The sequence below is a fragment of the Asparagus officinalis genome, chromosome 5, assembly GCF_001876935.1.
Source record: "Asparagus officinalis chromosome 5, Aspof.V1, whole genome shotgun sequence".
Classification (NCBI taxonomy): Eukaryota; Viridiplantae; Streptophyta; class Magnoliopsida; order Asparagales; family Asparagaceae; genus Asparagus; species Asparagus officinalis.
The window spans coordinates 12886838-12906032 of NC_033798.1; the positions used below are offsets into that span (position 1 = coordinate 12886838).

A 19195-nucleotide genomic window follows, 5' to 3' on the forward strand; every position below is an offset into this window, starting at 1 on the left:
TTAATCTGTTTGAGTTGCTTTTCGGGGTCGCCTCGATAACCTGACCCTAGTTTACCATGTTAATGATTTATCTGTACATGTGGGTTGACTTTTGACACAAGTCTAGATATGTACACTGAGACGCGTGTGAGTATAGAATATGTATATCAGTCCGCATATACTTTTCACAGTTACACAGTCCTCGTGTTGGACTATAATCCATAGAAGTCCTCGTGTTGGACTATAATCCATTTTTGTCCTCGTGTTGGACACTTGCCACTTATTCCATGTGTTTGGAAAACCACAGTATCTAGTTCCTGTATCGGACATATTTCTTAACCCTGTATATGACTTTCTCACAGGAGTTTATGACATGACACTTATGTAGATTATAACATGGTATACATGTAAGTAATAACATGATGCTCATGTAAGCTATGACATGGCACTGTATTTATGCCCTGAGATTTGTTGTATTACTTTTATTATTGTTTCTTGTACTAGAACCTCGGGTTTAGTGTTTAGGGATTTACAATTTGAGATACAATGTATATACATGAGGGTTTCCTTGTTTGGATTATTTCGCTCGACGTACCTATGCTCGTGTTGTAAATTTCTAAATACTAAAATCCTCTTTAGTAAGATCAATGATTTTAGATCTATTATGTATTATCTGTATTTTCTTATACAACGAGCCCTGTTCCCTTGGGGTTGGTTGTGATGTTACTTGCTAGCGCTTTGACGCTCGTTGTCCCTCCCCCTTTCAGGTAATGAGCCAGGAGCCCGGAGAGTCGCAGGTTGATAGCGACACACTTTAGTGTTCAGCTGTCTATTTTAGTTATGTTTTATTTTGGAGCTCCACTGTAGATTTATTTGACATTTGAGGACTATTCTCTAGATGTTGTAAAGGCTGTATGCCTTATTTCCTTTACTCAGATATTTGTACTTGAGACTTGTTGAGTATTCCAGTTATCCATTCAGACATTGGCTATGTATTTCTGTATGTTGGATGATGAGATATTTATGTGATCACTATCACTTCATCAGTTATTTCTTGCACTATCTCTTACTTGCTTTTGTATCTACACCTATTGTTGACTTTGCTAGATAGATGTTAATTGTGATGGTGAAACATGTTATTGTACGGTGAGGTGCAAGGCAGGTTTGACATTCTTGGTTTCATCTTGGACTGCAGCCTTGTGTGAACCCAGGGGCGTCACACTTCAATTCCCCTTAAAACGGCTAGTGTGCCTTGCAATCTCCATAATCCTTGGCAAAAATCAATATAGCCACTCTGCATAGAGGACATATAGCTTTAATAACCATCAAGTTTACATCAGAAAATGATACATATCCCATATTGTAATTATATTTACTCTTTCCTTTTTTTGAACTTTAACAGAGTTAAACCCACCGAACGCAAATGTACTATTCAAACAAATTTTCTATTTCAATAAAACATGCACATTAACATATAAACTCATCAAATTTAATAAAAAGTGACACCAAACCTACATTGAAAATTATTGGTGATGTTTCAGTTTCTAAACTTCTTCAAACCAAAACCAAAGGAACACAAACGTGTAACAAACAGTTCTGTTGCCACAAGCATGCACATTAACAAAAAGACTCGTCAAATTTTAAAAAAAAAACTTACACAATTCAATTTACATACTATAGTCAGTTTTCCCCCCTTTTCAACTTTCAAAAAATTCAAAACTAACAAAAAAAAACAAGTTTAACAAGAAGCTTTTCCTTTTCACCAAGCAATGAATTCATCAAATATGTAGACTTATAGAACTGGCCTACTTATTTTAACAACTAACTTCTTTGGTACCATTCCCATTGACCAGAAACAATTATGTTCTATGAAAAAACATGAGCATTACAGCGAAAATATTTTCAATGTGCAATGAGATAAGTTACTTACGAGGTTCTCAATTCTCTCCCTTTCATCCTCCCTCGATGGCCGATGATCCGAAGTAAGTGCCTCAGCAGTACCCGAAACGCTCAAGACAGCCCGGCAATCACCAGCATTGGACACAATAAGATCACCCTTCTTAATGAGAGCAGTGACACAGCAGGATCCACTTACAGCTTCTTCTTTAAGGAACTCTGCATCAGTCTTCATATACCCATTAGCAACCGCCTTTTCTATGTCTTCATCTTTTCTCTTAATTTCAGTTATAATGTTTTTCCCCAAATTGTCGGCAGCAAATTCAGCAGCTTTAGTACCACTATGACCATCGAAAATGCCAAAGAAAGCCTGAACAAGTTATAGATGTAGGTTGTTAATTTGAAAACTTATATGCTCAAAAAATCCAAACTTTCGTACTGAAAGTCCTATCTTTATGAAAGTTACAAAGTCCTAATTTTAAAATTGAAATCCCAACATTTTGGGGTTAAAAAAATCTAACTTTTTAATTAAAATTTCTTTAAAAATGTCAGAAAATTACCAATTGGGGATCTCCATCGACATCAAGCTCAGCCTTGAACCGATCCTCCATCTCAATCCTCCTCCTCCCCCTCTTACAATAAACAGCGCACCTCTCACTCTCCATCTCCACCTCCTCTCGACCGCCCGATCCCACCGGCGCGAATATCAAAGCATCCGTCACCGGTACATCGATTCTCGCCGGCCGCTTCCGCTTCAAAGCCGAATCCGACGAACTATTCGCCGAGCAATTCAAGGTCACGCGGCTGAATCGCGAGGATTTGATTGGGGACGCTAGGGTTAGAGTTTCGGGCGCGCGAGAGGGGGAGGCGGCGGCGGGAGGCGGAGAAGGGGGACGCCGCCGGAGAGCTCGACGGCGAGATCGCCGCCATCGCGACGGAACAGGACATTGAACTAAAGAACAAAAGGTTTGATTAGGGTTTCGAAAACGTTATTTTGATTTGATTTTTTTTTTTTGGGTTTAGCGCTCTCGTTTGTTGATTTTTGGGAACGTTTGATGGGCGGGTTTTATATAGTGCGATATGGTTGTTCTGATACTCTTCATGAACTGGAAATGTTGCTAGTGAAAAATGTCAGTAGGTCCCTATTTTTGATTCTCCGTAATTTTAAGCCCATTGGTGTCAACCTAATGCCTGACTTTTGATTAGATGCCAAGCTTTTTGTAAAATGTGGTCTCTCTGGAGAAGTTCTGAACCGTTTAAAACCACAAATTAGTGAATTATTACATCTAGATCTAGTTAACCTTTCATTAGTTATTCACTTGTATTTACTTATTTACTTATTTCGAAAGAAGGGAGGCCTAAGGTAATATTATTCGTGTCATTCAATTGTATTTATGATTAACAAACAAATAGCATACAGCTGTAATTTTGATTGTTCTTACAAAAAAACAATGATGGAATATGTTAACTTTTGACGTGGTAACGGTAGAACAGATTTGACAACTTTATCTTGCTTTCAATACGACGATAATAAATACGATGAACTTGAGAAAATAAGATAATACTAATCATTTAATTTGGATTCTGTTATTTGTGTGTAAATTCTATTATAAAGAAAACAATTATTCATAAAGTAGCTATTTTATGAACAATTTAGTTTTAGATGCCATTAATTCAAACAGACAACGGTTCTCAGAAGGAACATTCAATCCATCAACCTATAAATCTTTCGAACGGATGCCTTTATTTATACAGATGATATTCACACCTTCATCCCAAATTACTATGAAAAGTCCGCAAATAATCTCATGCTAAAATTCACGAATGGGGCCAAATATTTAGGACTAGACATTCAAAGACCTTTAAATAAATTTCCCAAGAGAGCTTTTGCTTTTGTTGCTGTAACAGGATAACCAAAATAGTAGCCCAGGAACTCGTATGGGAGAAAAAGGGAGTCAAAGCGTTGTGAGGCGCGTGCGCATGAACGTGAAATGCTCTTTTTTCGGCGTTCAACGCTCCGACAAAAAGCGGATGCGCTCTCCTCGTGATCACACGAAACAGCAATGTAGCACGACACATACGAGCAATGAACAACACGTGGGCTCTAGTGAATGGCTCTAACGCTGTTTGGTGTTTGAAGCCGAGTAGGTTGGCTGAGGTCAAACAGTGATTTAAAAACGATGAGCGGAAAGTTGTAGCTCGCATCACTGCTGGATAAAAGTAGCCATTGAAGACTCGCTCTTTTGACCCTTCACTTGCTTTCTAGAAATAATAGGATAGCAATAATTTATATTAATAATTTCATGTTTTTTTTTTCTAGAGTTTGTCAATATTTAGAGGAATTTTTTTAATTAGAAATAAAATAAAAAGAGTGTTAAACAAAAAGAAACACAATTTCAAAAATCTAGCAGGCATATTGAAGATTAAGGCAACAAAATATTGAAACGGAAAAGGGTTATCTACTATTTATTTAATTATATAAACGACACCGTGATTGCTTTGACTTGTATTTGTGACAGATAAATCTTAGATCACGGTGAAGAACTTAAGCGATAAGAATATACCAGTTCGCTCCCGCCATCGGACTTCGTGGGCCAACACCGACGGTCGCTCTTCTTTTTGACCTCCTACCCCTGGTCAACAAACTTTAACGTGGGCCGGAGTGGATCAAGCACAAAAAACTTTTGTCTACCCTATTTCAAAGGCCATGCAAGCAGCTCGGACTTAATCTTCTTATTAGGGTACATTTCGCTAAACCCCCTAAAATTTGCCCCGTTTCTTATAAAACTCCCCTAAATTATGTTTTATTCCACTAAACACCCCGCCCACAAACGTTTGGGATGCCTCACATAATCCCACTATGTAAAATGACGAATAACTAAAGAGCTTTGCTACATGGCCAGCTCATTATGCAATAGGAGGGAGACATCTTACCTATGCCTCCTATTGATCTCATATTTTGGGTCTTTTTTTATAACTAAAATATCCTTGTGAGAGAAAATTCCTCTATTTAGAATATGAATGCCTAAGAACATGTGTGCAATTGAAATCTCTAAACTGTCACCCCTCTCTCTCTCTATGTGTGAATAGTAAGAACAGCCATCTCGTATGCTAATAGAATTTGTACTTATCTAAGAAAAATCGCGGTATGCCGAGGTTTATAAAGGCCTTACAGATGACCATAATAGGGGCACCATGTACCAAAAATATGATATTTGCGAACGTGTTCCCATAACAATGATAAATAAAAAAGAAAAATTCCCTAAGGACCCAAAATATGGGACCAACAGGAGGGACATGTGAGGTGTCTCCTTCCTATTGCATAATGAGATAGCCATCATTAATGATGGACAACTCATTATGCAATAGGAGGTGGACATCTTACATGTCCCCCCTGCTGGTCCCATATTTTGGGTCTCTGTAGCAAAGTTCAATAAAAAACAACCAATGGTGATGGACTGGGTTGCAGATCAGAGGACTGTTTTGGTGGCTTGATGTTCATAAATGTTTGGAAAAAAAAAAACAATACATGTATCTTTCATACTTTTGCAATACATAAGGGGTTGGATTTATGGTGATAATATGTATAACTTAATACTCTTGGTCATACTTTTGGAGTTGGGAATATGACCTAATATGTACAACCATCCTTTTCTTATTTGCAACAAAGGCTGGGAATTTATTTCCCATCTTGTAATCTTCAATATCAAGCTTAAATTAATATATCTATCCTTGATATGTGATATTATATCTATCCTTTAATATGTGCATTCACAAAGATATTATAGTTGTAATGAAGCAAATGTACTTATTTAATGAATTCTTATTATAACTGAACTGTTATTATAGCAATAGGACTCTTGGGGTATAAATAAAGCACCAAATCCACTTTCTTCTCTCACGAAATATTTCTCGGACTTTGAAGCAATTATCAACTATTCTCTCTCAAAGGTTCGGTCTTGGTGTCTCTCTTTTTTAATTTAATAATGATGACTTTTTATCCGGTTATTGCTTTTAGTTTCGCATCGGTCAATGATGACTTTTTATCCAATTATTGCTTATAGTGGTGCGTATCTCGAACTATTTTGATTCGACTATTGTTTTCAATCGGTGATAGTTGTTTTTTCGAGTTCTTTTTAGTATATATCTGAGAGTTGTTTTGAGATGAAACTATATATAGGGAGAGAAGTAGGGATTGAAGAATTTTAACCTGTATAATTAATATTTTTGTCTAACTATTTTCCACCTGTATATATATCTTCATGAGATGTTGCTGTTAAATACTAGGGGATAAACTATTTTGATTCGACTATTGTTTTAATCGGTAATAATTGTTGTTTCGAGTTATTTTTCTTATTTATCTGAGAGTTGTTTTGAGATGAAACTATATATATAGTGAGAAGTAGGGATTGAAGAATTTTTACCAGTGTAATTAATATTTTTGTCTTAACTATTTTTCACCAATATATATATCTTCATGAGATGCTGCTATTAAATACTAGGAGATGAACTAGAATTGTTGCTAACTAGGAAGCTAGGTATTGGCCTTAATACCTAATTCGTTTTACAAATTAAGAAAGAAAGACGAACTTAGATAACTGTAATCGTTATTGGTCTTCACACTTCAGGGAAACTGTGCTATCTTTTTATTTCTCACCTTAAATCACAATTTAGATTTGTGAATTAATTCTCAAACATTTTTATATTGCACTAATCCAAGATGCGCATTAATAGTAATGGATAAGATCAACTATTGTAAATTTTCTAAAGATTTAGGTGTTCATATATAACTAGCTTCTTTTCTAGATTTTGGGGCAATAGTTCACATAAATCTTCAAACATTCAGGTCTTTTTGGGCAGCGAAACAGCTGTTGCTTTCAGTTGGCTCATTATCTCCCAAACTCCAATCTAAGCTAAAGAACTATCAGTAAATCTTCTGTCTGCCAAATATCAGAAACCTCAAAGTTTTAATCATATCATACTCTCTTTAAAAGTATGAGTTCAGGAAAAAATTTCTATGGTCAATATTACATTTAATTTTTTTAATATTATATTATTATCCTAATCTATTCTAATTATCATATCTTCTTTGAATTGGTAACTAAATGATTTATCCAATTCATAATGAGACTTAACATGTTATTGGATAAAAGAGATGCATTTCATATAATTCAAATCATTTTACTTTTTTCAATTAGCAAAGAAATCTAAAAAATATATGCTCGCCAGCCCCTAAAATTTTTTAGACTTTGTAAAAAATATTCTTTAAATTTTTAAATTGTAAAAACACTCCTACGAATTTAAAATTTTATTAAAACATCTTAAAAATTATGAATTTCACTTATTTCAATTCAATGAGAAATCTAAAAAACATATGAAAAACATTGGCTTGAAACCATTTAAAACGAGATCATTTCTATGCTAGAATGGTGATATAGTGATTACATAGCTCAAAAGTCAAAGAAGAAATTTCTACAAAGAAAAAATAATTTAATATCTCAAATTAATAACTACTTTATATATTTGGTTATATTTGGTTGAAGGGAACAATGACAATATTTCATATGAGAGAGATTATTAAGTTGATGATCAATCCCAAGAAAACATTATTTTCTTTTTTTATTTTTACTTTATTTTTATCAATTTAAATAATCATGATATTCAACTACGTGCAATATACATGCATCTCAACTAGTAATAATAATAAACATGAGCAAACCCTTCAACCAATCAAAATTTCCACAATCATATACAGTACTATGTTCTGTCTCGGACTAACACCAATGTCCATGAAATTACATAATCTAGTTACTAGGATACACAATAAATCAGCTTAGCACATAGAGGGGCATGCAGACATCAACTACATCGCCAAAAGCAAAAGCGAAGACTAATCAAGCCATCTACTTCTTCAAAGTTCATTGCCAAAAACTCCCCAAATGGAAACATGACATAACAAAAAGGGTATCCAGTTTGGTAGCACCTCTATGAGATTTGAATGGAAAGTGACGAAGGTTGTAACCATTGCCATTGCAGAACAATTTCCTTGTTCTTTAACCAAACGATAAAAGGATCCGTTTGCATTTAGGTCGTTATATCATCTTTGCGTCAGAAGTAGCCAAATTTCGACTTTTTGATGAGTCTTGTGGTATCAATGGCTAGTTGCCAAGGCCGTTACCAAGAGGCCCAGTATAAGAAAAGGTTGGGCGCTCGCCTGCAAAAGTTGTACAAGGAAGCATTATGAATTGTTGGATGCTAACAAAGTAAGGGATTTGCAAGGAGAACTCGGTTGGTTTTTACCTGATATTTTACATCGTATTTCACTGGATCTTTCAAGAAGTACTCAAACTGCAACCAAGGCAATTGAATTTGTATGTGTCAAGAATATGAAATCATGCTTCCTGGGTCTTTTTCATTTTAAATCGAGTTATTTGCATTTCTAATATCCTGAAGTTTCACCCTTTTCATAACTTTGGTACCCTCAAGTTCTATTTTGACAATTGACACCCAGAAGTTCAAAATTGATGTTAATTTGACAATTTGATATCCCAAAACCTTAACTTTGTTCCTCACTTTTCACGCTCCAAAAACTGAAATTTGGTAAGACAATTTGTTTTTCATTAACTTTTCGATGATGATATTCTTGAACAAATTTAACGTAAACTTTTTTTTACTTTGGGGCATCTGATTGTCAAAATAGAATTTCAGGGTATCAAAGTTACGAAAAAGACTGAACCCTAAGATAGTAAAGTGCAAATACCAAGAAGGAAATTGAGTATAGAATATGATTTCAAAAGGGAAGAAATACCAAGATTCACAAATGATTTAAAGAAAAAAAGCAATAGTGAATGAAAATGGCTCACTTGGAAAAACACTTGCGGAAGTATTAAACCAAGAAGGGCCAATGCATACAAGGGCTTGCCAGCGCCCAAAAGATAGCCTGCATTAATAATACAAAAACATCAGACTACATATTGCATCAAAGTAGAACATGATATGTTGATGAACTGAATAAAAAAGAACCAACTCCATATCAAAAAGCAAACTTTTACGGCACAATACAACTTGCTGCATGCATGTTGCAGCAAGTACTTGCAATACTTGCAGCTGTGGGACGAAGAAAAAGCTAATGCAGACATGTCTAGTGTATATAATAAGCTAATCCATGCTTAAATTTGAAGAAAAAGCCAAAAAGATGATGCACAACTTGAACAACACAACTACTGCAAAAATGCAGTGCCTTAGACAAACAACCAGTACATAACACCAGAAGGATGCATTTATACTCGTATAGAAACCTTATGCTCTGAAACAATATCCATCACTCTTCAACAATTTAGAATTACCGAAAAAATTATACATCTAAAATTGACTGAAGTGCACTTATATTGTAATTAGCTCCCAAAGGGTTCTTTATCTTCCAAAACGCTTCTTCATGAAGTTGCTTGCAAAGAAGAACAACATGGACCATGGGAGTGTTTATTGAGGGCAAAGTTCCATGGGCCCTTTAATTTAGTTGTTTCTAGAGAACTCAAGATAAACTTAAGAGTAAAATAAAAACAAAAGTCCATATCTAATGTAACAATCTTAAGAACAAATGACAACCAGCAGTAGCTACCAGCATAGTGTTGTGCGCCTATGCGGAAGCGTGCTTGCACACCAAACGAATCTGTGATTACTGGAGAAGAGAACCAACCACACACGAGCACAATTCAAACCAAATACGAAAAATCAAACCAAACACAGAGATATACGTGGTTCGACAATTTGCCTACGTCAACGGGGAGAGGATATGGAGATTCCACTAAATCGAGGAGAGTACAAAGGGTTACAATCTCAGAAAATCACTCACACAAATCCTAAATCAAATCTCTCAACTTACTCACAAATTCTCCCTCTCAATATGCTCAGTACAATCTAAAATCTCTGATCTTTAACCTTAGAAAATCGTGTTTTAATATATATCAAAACACAAACTCAATACGAGCAGCCGAGCAGGAAACCAAATTCAGACCCAGCCCGACTCGCAGTCGATCGCAGAGACACGTGCGGTCGACCGGACAGAACGACAGAGACTGACAAAAACATGTAGGGTTTGTGGCGGTCAACCGCCGCACCAATCGCAGTCGGCCGCGAAAAGTCCAGAGACTTTTTCAGCTTGCGTGCATGTTTACGGTCGACCACCGCGTCATTCGTGGTTAACCGCTGGAAATCCAAACTGTTTTTTTCCCCTTTTCCTATATTCGCTTCAATTCTCCACCTCGGTGAAGTTTTCCAAAAACTGAGTCGACACCAAATAAAGAACACCACTGCATCGCCTCTCCAAAATCGGCTGCACCAATATGGTTGCCTATGTACCCCCTCTCCCAATGGATCAAGCCGCCCGTAGTTCGTCCAAATGACGTCAACAGCCTCAACAATCACGAATGAGCAACAAACTTCGACAATGATCAAACTTATTGCTCGGAACCACTTTAGTGAGCAAATCCACCGGATTATCCTTCGTGTGGATCATCATAATCTCCACATCATCATCTTCAAGAACATCTCGAACGAAGTGATAACGAACGTCAATGTGCTTCGTCCTTGCATGAAAAATCTGATTCTTCGCCAAATAGATAGCATTCATTCTATCACAATGAATAGTGACGGACCGCTGTAATATATCAAGTTCCTCCAAAAGCCCTCGAAGCCAAATAATCTCCTTCACAACCTCCGTGATCGTCATATACTCTGCCTCCGTCGTAGACAAAGCCAATGTAGATTGTAAAGTGCATCTCCAACACACCAGCACACGGGTTAAAGTGAACACATACTCCGTCGTAGACCGACGCTTATCCAAATCTCCGGCATAATCCGAATCAACATAGCCAATGCACAACTGTCTACATGTAATGTCCCGCTCGAAAACCAAACCAACATTGACCGTACCTCGAATATACCTCAAAATCCATCTCACGACGTCCCAATGACCACTCCTAAATCGTGTATGTATCTAGAGACCATGCTCATCGCATGTGACAAAGCTAGCCTCATACATATCATCACGTACATCAAGCTCCCAACCGCGCTCGCATATGGAGTCTTCGACATCAACTCTCGATCTTCAACTGTCTTGGGTGAAAGGTCAACTGAAAGCTTCAAATGAACGCCCAAATATACACTAACTGGCTTCCTATCCATGCTGACATGGAATCGCTATAGAATCTTCTTCAAATAAACCACATGTGTCAAACAAATTATGTTATTCTCTTTGTCTTTGCCGATCTTCATCCATCTCAAACTCTTTTGAAAGTTGTGCCTTCAACTCATCTATAGAAGACCTGGAAAGAGACAACCAACATGTCATCAATATAGAGTAACAAATAGATGTACGCACCTCCTTTCAACTTACGAAAATACACGCAAGGATCAAACTGGCTCCGAGTGTACGAATGACCAAGCATAAAATCATCAAATCGTCTATATCACTGTCGAGGAGACTGTTTCAAACCGTATAGCGATTTATTTAACCTGCAAATCAGGTTTTCCTTCCCTGCAGCTCGGAATCCCAATGGCTGAGTCATATATTTCTTCATCAAAATTACCATAAAGAAATATCGTTTTCACATCCAACTGATCTAACTCCAATCCATACTGTGCCACCAAAGCTAGCAAAATCTGAATCGAAGAGTGCTTCACCACTGGAGAGAAAACCTCATTATAATCAAAACCTTCTTCCTGTGTATAGCCCTTCGTAACTAACCTAGCCTTGAATCTCACTGGAATGCCCTCAATGCCCTCCTTCGTGTATACTCATTTGCAACCAATCGTCTTCCGCCCCTTTGGAAGCTCAATAAGCTCTCACGTATCGTTTTTATGAAGAGACTCTATCTTCTTCTGCATAGCCACGTGTCACGAATCAGCTTCTGAACTCTGCTCGGCCTCTCTAAATGTAGTAGGCACCAACTCATCGATACTCTTCACCGGAAGTACATATGCAACTATTGTGTCGGTATACCGTGTTTGCATCCGTATGTCTCACATCTGTCTTCGAACCGCAATAGAATCATGAACCTGAGCCGTCGATCTTTGATCCTGCACAACTATACATGTATCCTCCTCGTCGTCGTGCTCGCCTGGCGTTACCTCAGTCGGCACTCTAATGGATATTGTACTATCTGGACAATATGAAGCTGCATCGATCTCCATCACCTGTGATATCTCCTTCGTCGGGCCACTCTGTTGTGCGCAACGAAAATTTCGACAGCATCTTTAGTGCTCTACAAGAGAGTAGATCTCAACTAAATCCATGTTTCACAAAGAAAACAAGAACCGAAAATAAAATACCTCAACAAAGTGGGATATCAGCTCTTCCTCTCATCAGTTTTAGGACTGACTTGTCGAAAGAACCTAAACTCTCTATTACAAATCACAACACGAACAATCAATTTTAACGTGATTCGGCAAATTGCCTACGTCCATGGGGCAAGGAGGGGGGAGATCTACTATTAGAGGGAAAAAGAATACAAATAGAGTTCACAATCACACAGCTCTCACAAATTAAACCCTCAAAACAGGCTCCTTTTCTTCTCAAAAAGGTCAGGCTCCAAAAAACTCTCTCTGCGGTACACCTGCACACAGCCCTCTGCACACAACCTTCTGCACGAAGACTTACACAGCCGCCTGCTTTTGCCGCCCCCTTCACTTTTGCACAAAACCCTAGGCAACACTGCAAAGATGTATATATAGCAGCAACTTTGTTTTCGGATGGGCTTTTGTCCAGGAGACAAAAGCTTACCTCTAACTTAAATCACCTCAAATCACTCCATGCGTGACCCACACTCAAATCTCTTCACGCGGCTTTGATCTCCGCGTGAACACTTATGGCCCCTACCCATATGCTTCACAATTCTCTACCTCGGTGAAGTTTTCCCAAAACTGAGCCGACACCAACCAAACCAAATGTTTCACTTGTTGCGTCCAGTACGAAGTGAAACAATTCACGACAACTGACTCAATCCACAACAAATCGAGAACCATAAGTGTTCACGCGGAGATCAAAGCCGCGTGAAAAGATTTGAGTGGGGACCACACGTGAAGTGATTTGAGGTGATTTAAGCTGGAGGCAAGCTTTTGTCTCCTGGACAAAAGCCCACCCGAAAGCAAAGTTGTTACTATATATACATCTTTGCAGCGTTGCCTAGGGTTCTGTGCAAAAGTGAAGGGGGCGGAAAAAGCAGGCGGCCATGCAAGTCTTCGTGCAGAGGGCTGTGTGCAGATGTACCGCAGAGAGAGTTTTTTGGAGGAAACCTTTTTGAGAAGAAAAGCATGGAGCCTATTTTAAGGGTTTAATTTGTGAGAGCTCTATGATTATAAACCCTATCTGTATTCTTTTTCCCTCTAATAGTAGATCTTCCCCCTCCTTGCCCCGTGGACGTAGGCAATTTGCCGAACCACGTTAAAATTGATTGTTCGTGTTGTGATTTATAATAGAGAATTTAGGTTCCCTCGACAAGTCAGTCCTAGAACTGATGAGAGAAAGAGCCGATATCCCACTTTGTTGAGATATTTTACTTTTCGGTTCTTGTTTTCTTTATGAAACATGGATTTAGTTGAGATCTACTCTCTTGTCGAGCACCAGAGGGGCTGCCAAAATTTTCGTTGTGCACAACACTCTCTACCTGATGAGAGCTAGGAAGCTTCAAGATAGAAGCATCATCAAACGTGACGTCTCTACTTAACACAATCTTCTTATCAACTGGATCTCATAGCTTGTATCCATTGACACCACGTTTGAATCCTACAAACATGGCATTTCTATCTCAAAGTTCTAATTTATCAGTCTTCACATGATAGTATGCAGAGCACACAAATACCTTGAGCTGGTCATAGTCGTGTGCTGGATCTTCCGACCACATCTCTATAGGGGTCTTCCCCTCAATCCCAGATAATGCAGCCTGTTAATGAGGTGGCTTGCATATGAAAGTGCATCAGCCCAAAAGGTCTCCATACCATTATGCGCCAACAAACATCGGATCTTCTCCAGCAAATATCGATTTAGCCTCTCTGCCACCTCATTCTGCTACGGTGTATAACTAACTGTTAAGTGTTTCTCTATACCCTCGTCTCGACATAGCTGCTGAAAGAGTCTGATGTGTACTCATCACCGTTGTCGGGTCGTAACGTCTTGATCTTTCTCCCAGTCTGCAGTTCTAATCTTTTTTTTACTCCACAAATATATCTAGGACTTTACTCTTTCTTATTATAGTGTACACCCAATAACGCCTAGAATAGTCATCAACGAACGTGATGAACCAATATCGACCACCAAGTGATACAGTCTTGATCGGACCCTAAGCATTTATGTGCACATAATCCAGGATGTCCCTCGTCCTATGAATGGCTGTCCCGAACTTCACCTTCGTCTTTTTGCCAAGAACACAGTGCTCACAGAACTCAACATTTTCATTCTTGGCTCCCTTTAATAGCCCCTGCTTGTACAAAGTCTGCAATGACTTCTCTCCTGTGTGCCCCAACCTGTAGTGCCAAAGTTTGCTAATATCCGCCTCTGAAATAGTTGAAGCAATCTGCCAATCTTAGTGCTTCCCTTCAGATAATATAAGTTTCGACTGCGGATTCCCTTCATCACCACCAAAGATCTCTTAGTAACCTTTGCTACAGCATCCTCAAATGTCGCATTGAATCCCTTCGTCTCCAAAGCTCTAACTGAGATAAGATTCTTCTTCAACTGAGGAACAAATCTCACATCCTTCAATTCACGTACTACTCCATCGTGCATCTGAATCATCACGGTACCTATACCATAAATGTCACAAGATTGATCATTTCCTATGACAACAACACCCTCATCGAGTCTCTCAAATGATGAAAACCAATCTCGATAGGAGTCACATAATAAGTAACGTCAGAATCAAACATCCAATCTGATGCATCCAAGTGGTTCACCTGCGGAGTACCCAATAGAGGAACGTTCGAATCATCGAAATCATCGCCTTTCGTAACATTCACCTCATTGGCCTTCGGGCCCTTCTTCTTGCTATTCTCTTTCTCCTTGATTTTTGGACAATCTCTCTTCTAATATCTCTGCTCCTTATAGAATACATATTGGTTCTTTCCTAACTGATGATGGTCTCTTGACTTTGATCTGCCTCTATTGTCATCTCTCGGATATGGACTTTACCTCTCGTCAACAAGGCCTCTCCTGAAGTACCAGTGCGGAAAGTCTCCTTGTCATTTCTCCTCAAATCATAATTCGTCAAAACGTTAGTTACTTCACTATAAGTGATAGAAGATCTCCCGTTCAACAAAATGAGCATAAAAGTATCATACTCCTCATCTTGTAAGGAGCCCAACAAAATAATAGTCTTGTACTCATCCGATATCTTCTCATCCACATTCGCCAAGTCCGACAACTTAGTATAGTTGTTCACATGAACTGCTAGTGAGGTGCCCCTGGACATCTGAAATCTAAATAACCTATGCAGCAAGTGCAATCTGTTCTCAACACTCTTCGTAAGGTATTTGTTGTTGAGAATTTCCCACATCTTTATTGCAGACTTCACCCCAATCACATCATATTTCAGCTCTTGTTCCAAACAAGACCTTATCACCCCACAAGCATTCCTATTCATCCTTTTCCATATCGCATTTTCATATTTTGATGGCCTCTCATGGACCATGATGGTCTCCTTCAAATTTTGAGTATTGAGCGCATCCTGAACATCGCTCATCCACAAACCAAAATTAATCTTATCGTCATACTTCACCACACTAATTTTAGTATTCTGAAAACTAACTTGAACTGTACTCGTCATCTTGCTGCTTTCACCAATTTCTCCACCCATAATCACAAACTCCAAATTACAAAGAAAGATTCAAACTTTGAAAGGATTGAGGAATTACCAAACTGAACCCTAGATTGGATTCCAAATAGAACTCCTAATCACACGAGGAAAGCGAGATCTTCAACGGCAACTCCAAACCCTATCTCCACCAAAGCCTAAAACTCTAAGAACTAAACTTCCACGACGAATCTTCCTCCACCTAATGCGAAAACCCTAGATCTGAAATCTGAGCTTTGATACCAATTGTTACGCGCCTATGCGTAAGCGTGATCGCACACTGAACGAATCTGTCATTACTGGAGAAGAGAACCAACCACACATGAGCACAATTCAAACCAAATACGACAAATCAAACCAAACACAGAGATATACATGGTTCGATAATTTGCCTACGTCCACGGGAAGAGAATAAGGAGATTCCACTAAATCAAGGAGAGTACAAAGGGTTACAATCTCAGAAAATCACTCACACAAACCCTAAACCAAATCTCTCAACTTGCTCACAATTTTCCCCTCTCAATATGCTCAGTACAATCTAAAATCTCTAATCTTTAACCCTAGAAAATCGTGTTTTAATATACATTAAAACACAAACCCAATGCGAACAGGAAACCAAATTCAAGCTCAGCCCGACTTGCGGTCGACCACAGAAACACATACGGTCGACCAGATAGAACAGACTGACAAAAATATTACAGGGTTTGGCCGGTCGACCGCCGCACTAATCGCAGTCGACCGCGAAAAGTCCAGAGACTTTTCCAGCTTGCGTGCACGTTTGCAGTCGACCGCTGGAAATCCAAACTATTTTCTGCTTTTTCCTGTATTCGCTTCACATAGTGATTAATTAAGATGTGTATATGAGCTTTCACCTCTCTTAGCAAAATGAGCTATCAAGAGATACATTAGGTTGTAGAACATCCGTAAATCATTGTTATACACTATAGCTATAATCAACTTGTCATGTGCCACATGACAATTATAGTGTGTTACACAATGAATATCCAAGACCTCTGCAGCTTTTATATTACTTTTGAAATGCACAACAAGCTATGCTTGGCAAGATGATAAAGGAGGGGAAACAATTTACAAAGATATCATAAAGTTCATGTTCCATTACCTGCAATATATAACTGAGTTATGTCAATTGCACCTACACATATCCATTTAGCTGTTTCAGTCCCAAAAGCAACAGGAAGCGACTGTCAGATAAACCATGGAAATAGTTTAGTTTGACTAGCTACCGAGATAACCAAAACACTGCTTAAATATATAAATAGTGGGATGACGAATAGGACCTGCAATCCCAGAGCCCTATCTCCTTCAACACTTTTAAAATCATTTACTATGGCAATACCCAACTGAAGAGCAAAAGTAGTAGTTATTTAGCATAGATTAAGCAACACGAAATACAAACTATGCTGAAAACAAGTACCCCAGCTATGCTGTACAAGAGTGTAAGGACAATTATGTCAGGAGTAAGAGTCCCAAATAAAGCTTGACCAGCCCACCTATAAGTTAAAGCTTCATTGTAATCATTGGACACGGTGAATATGGAAAGGCAATTAGCTTATAAAGGCAGCGAAAAGAAGAATATGCTCTATGAATCAGATCTAGAAAAGGTCTAGAAACAAGCTTCATTGAACCTTGAAAATTTTTTATGACGGAGAATCATACCATGGTAAACTGATGTAGCTTGCCCCCAGAGCAAAGTTCCCAATCCATCCATTTTGCTTGAGCTGTAGAAAAAGGGATGTCAAGAAACCAGTATATGTTGTACTTCAGTACTAAGAGAAATTGGTTGGACACACTCCAAAAAATATGTCCATACATTAGTCGAACGTCTTACTTTTAAGGGTGGAGCAGAATAGATATATGATACCAAGGATCCGCCAAGAGCTAGATAGAAAAGTATAGGGGAATCATGCCCTGCCTGATATGAAGAAGGTGGTTAGGTTATAATTCAATAACGGCTATAAAAGGGTTCATATAACCAGTATATACTACAATGTGGATGCATACCCACACATCTAACAAACCCGCCAAGCCAAGGCCTCCTAGGAGCAGCACCCAGATCTGGGTTATAACCTGAAGAATACCAATTTTTAAGAGATGATATGTAATACAATCTAATTGCACTTTATGTGATAACATTGCACCACAATATGAGCATAACTAACTGCCAGGAGCTATCGTTTTTCTAGAATATGCAAAAATAAGCAACAAAGAGATATATGTTTGATAGCGCAAATATAAATACAGATTATCTAAGGATTCACAAGTCAAAAAGGTAAAAGGCCTTGAAGGGAAGGCCTAATTATTTTATCCAATTATAACTTTAGAAAGTGACTTTCAGTGTATGACCTCCTCTATAAAGTCATAAATAGTATTTACGGAAGTCTCCAAACAGGGGCTGCTTCTAGACCCCCATGGTACTCTTCCAAGTAGGGGTGCAAAACGGTCCGGATTTATCCGGACCGACCGTAACTGTATCCGTTTAGAAAGCGAATATGGTAGGGAAAAATTAAAACAGGTCGGATATGGTTTCGGATACGGTTACGGTTTTGGTTTTTTATCCGGATACGGTTTCGAATACGATTATTCGGTCAAAATTGCGGATACGGTCCGGATATCCGGATATTTAAAATGTGCTACATATAATACTTGGGTCGGGTCTATGAGTATTATCCATAACCCAACTCAAAACTCAAACCCATTACTTCTCAAAATTCAAAACCCTAAGTTCTCTTCCCAAATCCAAACCAGGCACCGCTGCACCTTCGTCCTCCTCTCCGCTTCCGCCTCCCTCTCCCTCTCCGCCTCCACCTCCGACTCTGCGCTGCACTGCCGTGTACAACTCATCTGCAGCGTCCCGCGTCTAGCTCCACCTACGCGCCCCACCACTCCTCCGCAACGATGATCATCCACGACGTCGGACCTCTTTTCCTCCTCAATTTGGTATATCACGAATGTGAATTCAAAACACTAAGCCCTAATTTGTGGGTTTTTAATATTTCTCTTGTAATGGTGATTATGTATGCTAAACTTTATGTTTGAATCGGCGTGCTTTTTTATTGTCGCTCATGAATGAACAGTTTGAGATTTAGTTTTTTAAATCCGTGGAATACATGAGCTTCCTTCTTTGAAGAGCATTTTAATATTCAGAGGCTTTGAAATAACTTTATCTGAGGATTCCTGAGTAATAGTAATAACAATAGTGTCTCATGATTGAGTTTTGAGTAGCAGGCTAGTAGTAACAATTGTTTTTAATTGCATACATAATTGTAATTTGCATCTTTATATTTTGTTGTTTGATTAAGCTTATAAATTTCAATGAATAGGTATTAGAATCATGTCGTCAAATCCATCAATTCAAGCTTCTAACGAAGAACCCACAATCGAACCTCCCACTGAACCGGTCATTGAACCTATAGTTGAAGAGTCTTCTAATAAAACAGAGGAAAAAACCTGAGAGG

At 38.4% G+C, this 19195-nt stretch overlaps 2 protein-coding genes across 2 annotated transcripts in view; both read right to left on the reverse strand.

The window, feature by feature from the left end:
• On the reverse strand, positions 1339-3183 carry LOC109841532 (probable protein phosphatase 2C 25). The gene is made up of 3 exons (XM_020410494.1): positions 3177-3183; positions 2436-2827; positions 1339-2245 (listed from the first exon to the last, which is right to left on the reverse strand). Exons 1-3 carry the CDS (start codon positions 3181-3183, stop codon positions 1865-1867), a joined length of 780 nt encoding a protein of 259 aa, XP_020266083.1. The 3' UTR covers positions 1339-1864.
• LOC109843060 (chlorophyll synthase, chloroplastic) overlaps positions 7574-19195 on the reverse strand; it is an 18584-nt gene continuing 6962 nt past the window's right edge. Inside the window, exons 7-15 of the mRNA XM_020411992.1 lie at positions 17742-17807; positions 17569-17652; positions 17397-17458; positions 17155-17230; positions 17018-17080; positions 16840-16921; positions 8739-8815; positions 8176-8223; positions 7574-8089 (exon numbers count right to left, since the gene is read on the reverse strand). Of these exons, the coding sequence (XP_020267581.1) occupies positions 8027-8089; positions 8176-8223; positions 8739-8815; positions 16840-16921; positions 17018-17080; positions 17155-17230; positions 17397-17458; positions 17569-17652; positions 17742-17807 (621 nt within the window). The 3' untranslated portion in view covers positions 7574-8026. The remainder of the gene's footprint in view (positions 8090-8175; positions 8224-8738; positions 8816-16839; positions 16922-17017; positions 17081-17154; positions 17231-17396; positions 17459-17568; positions 17653-17741; positions 17808-19195) is intronic.

Coding starts and splice junctions, on each gene's coding strand:
- LOC109841532 (XM_020410494.1), bottom strand. Junction 2,246..2,435: donor TCGATGGAGATCCCCAATTG/GTAATTTTCTGA, acceptor TAACTTGTTCAG/GCTTTCTTTGGCATTTTCGA.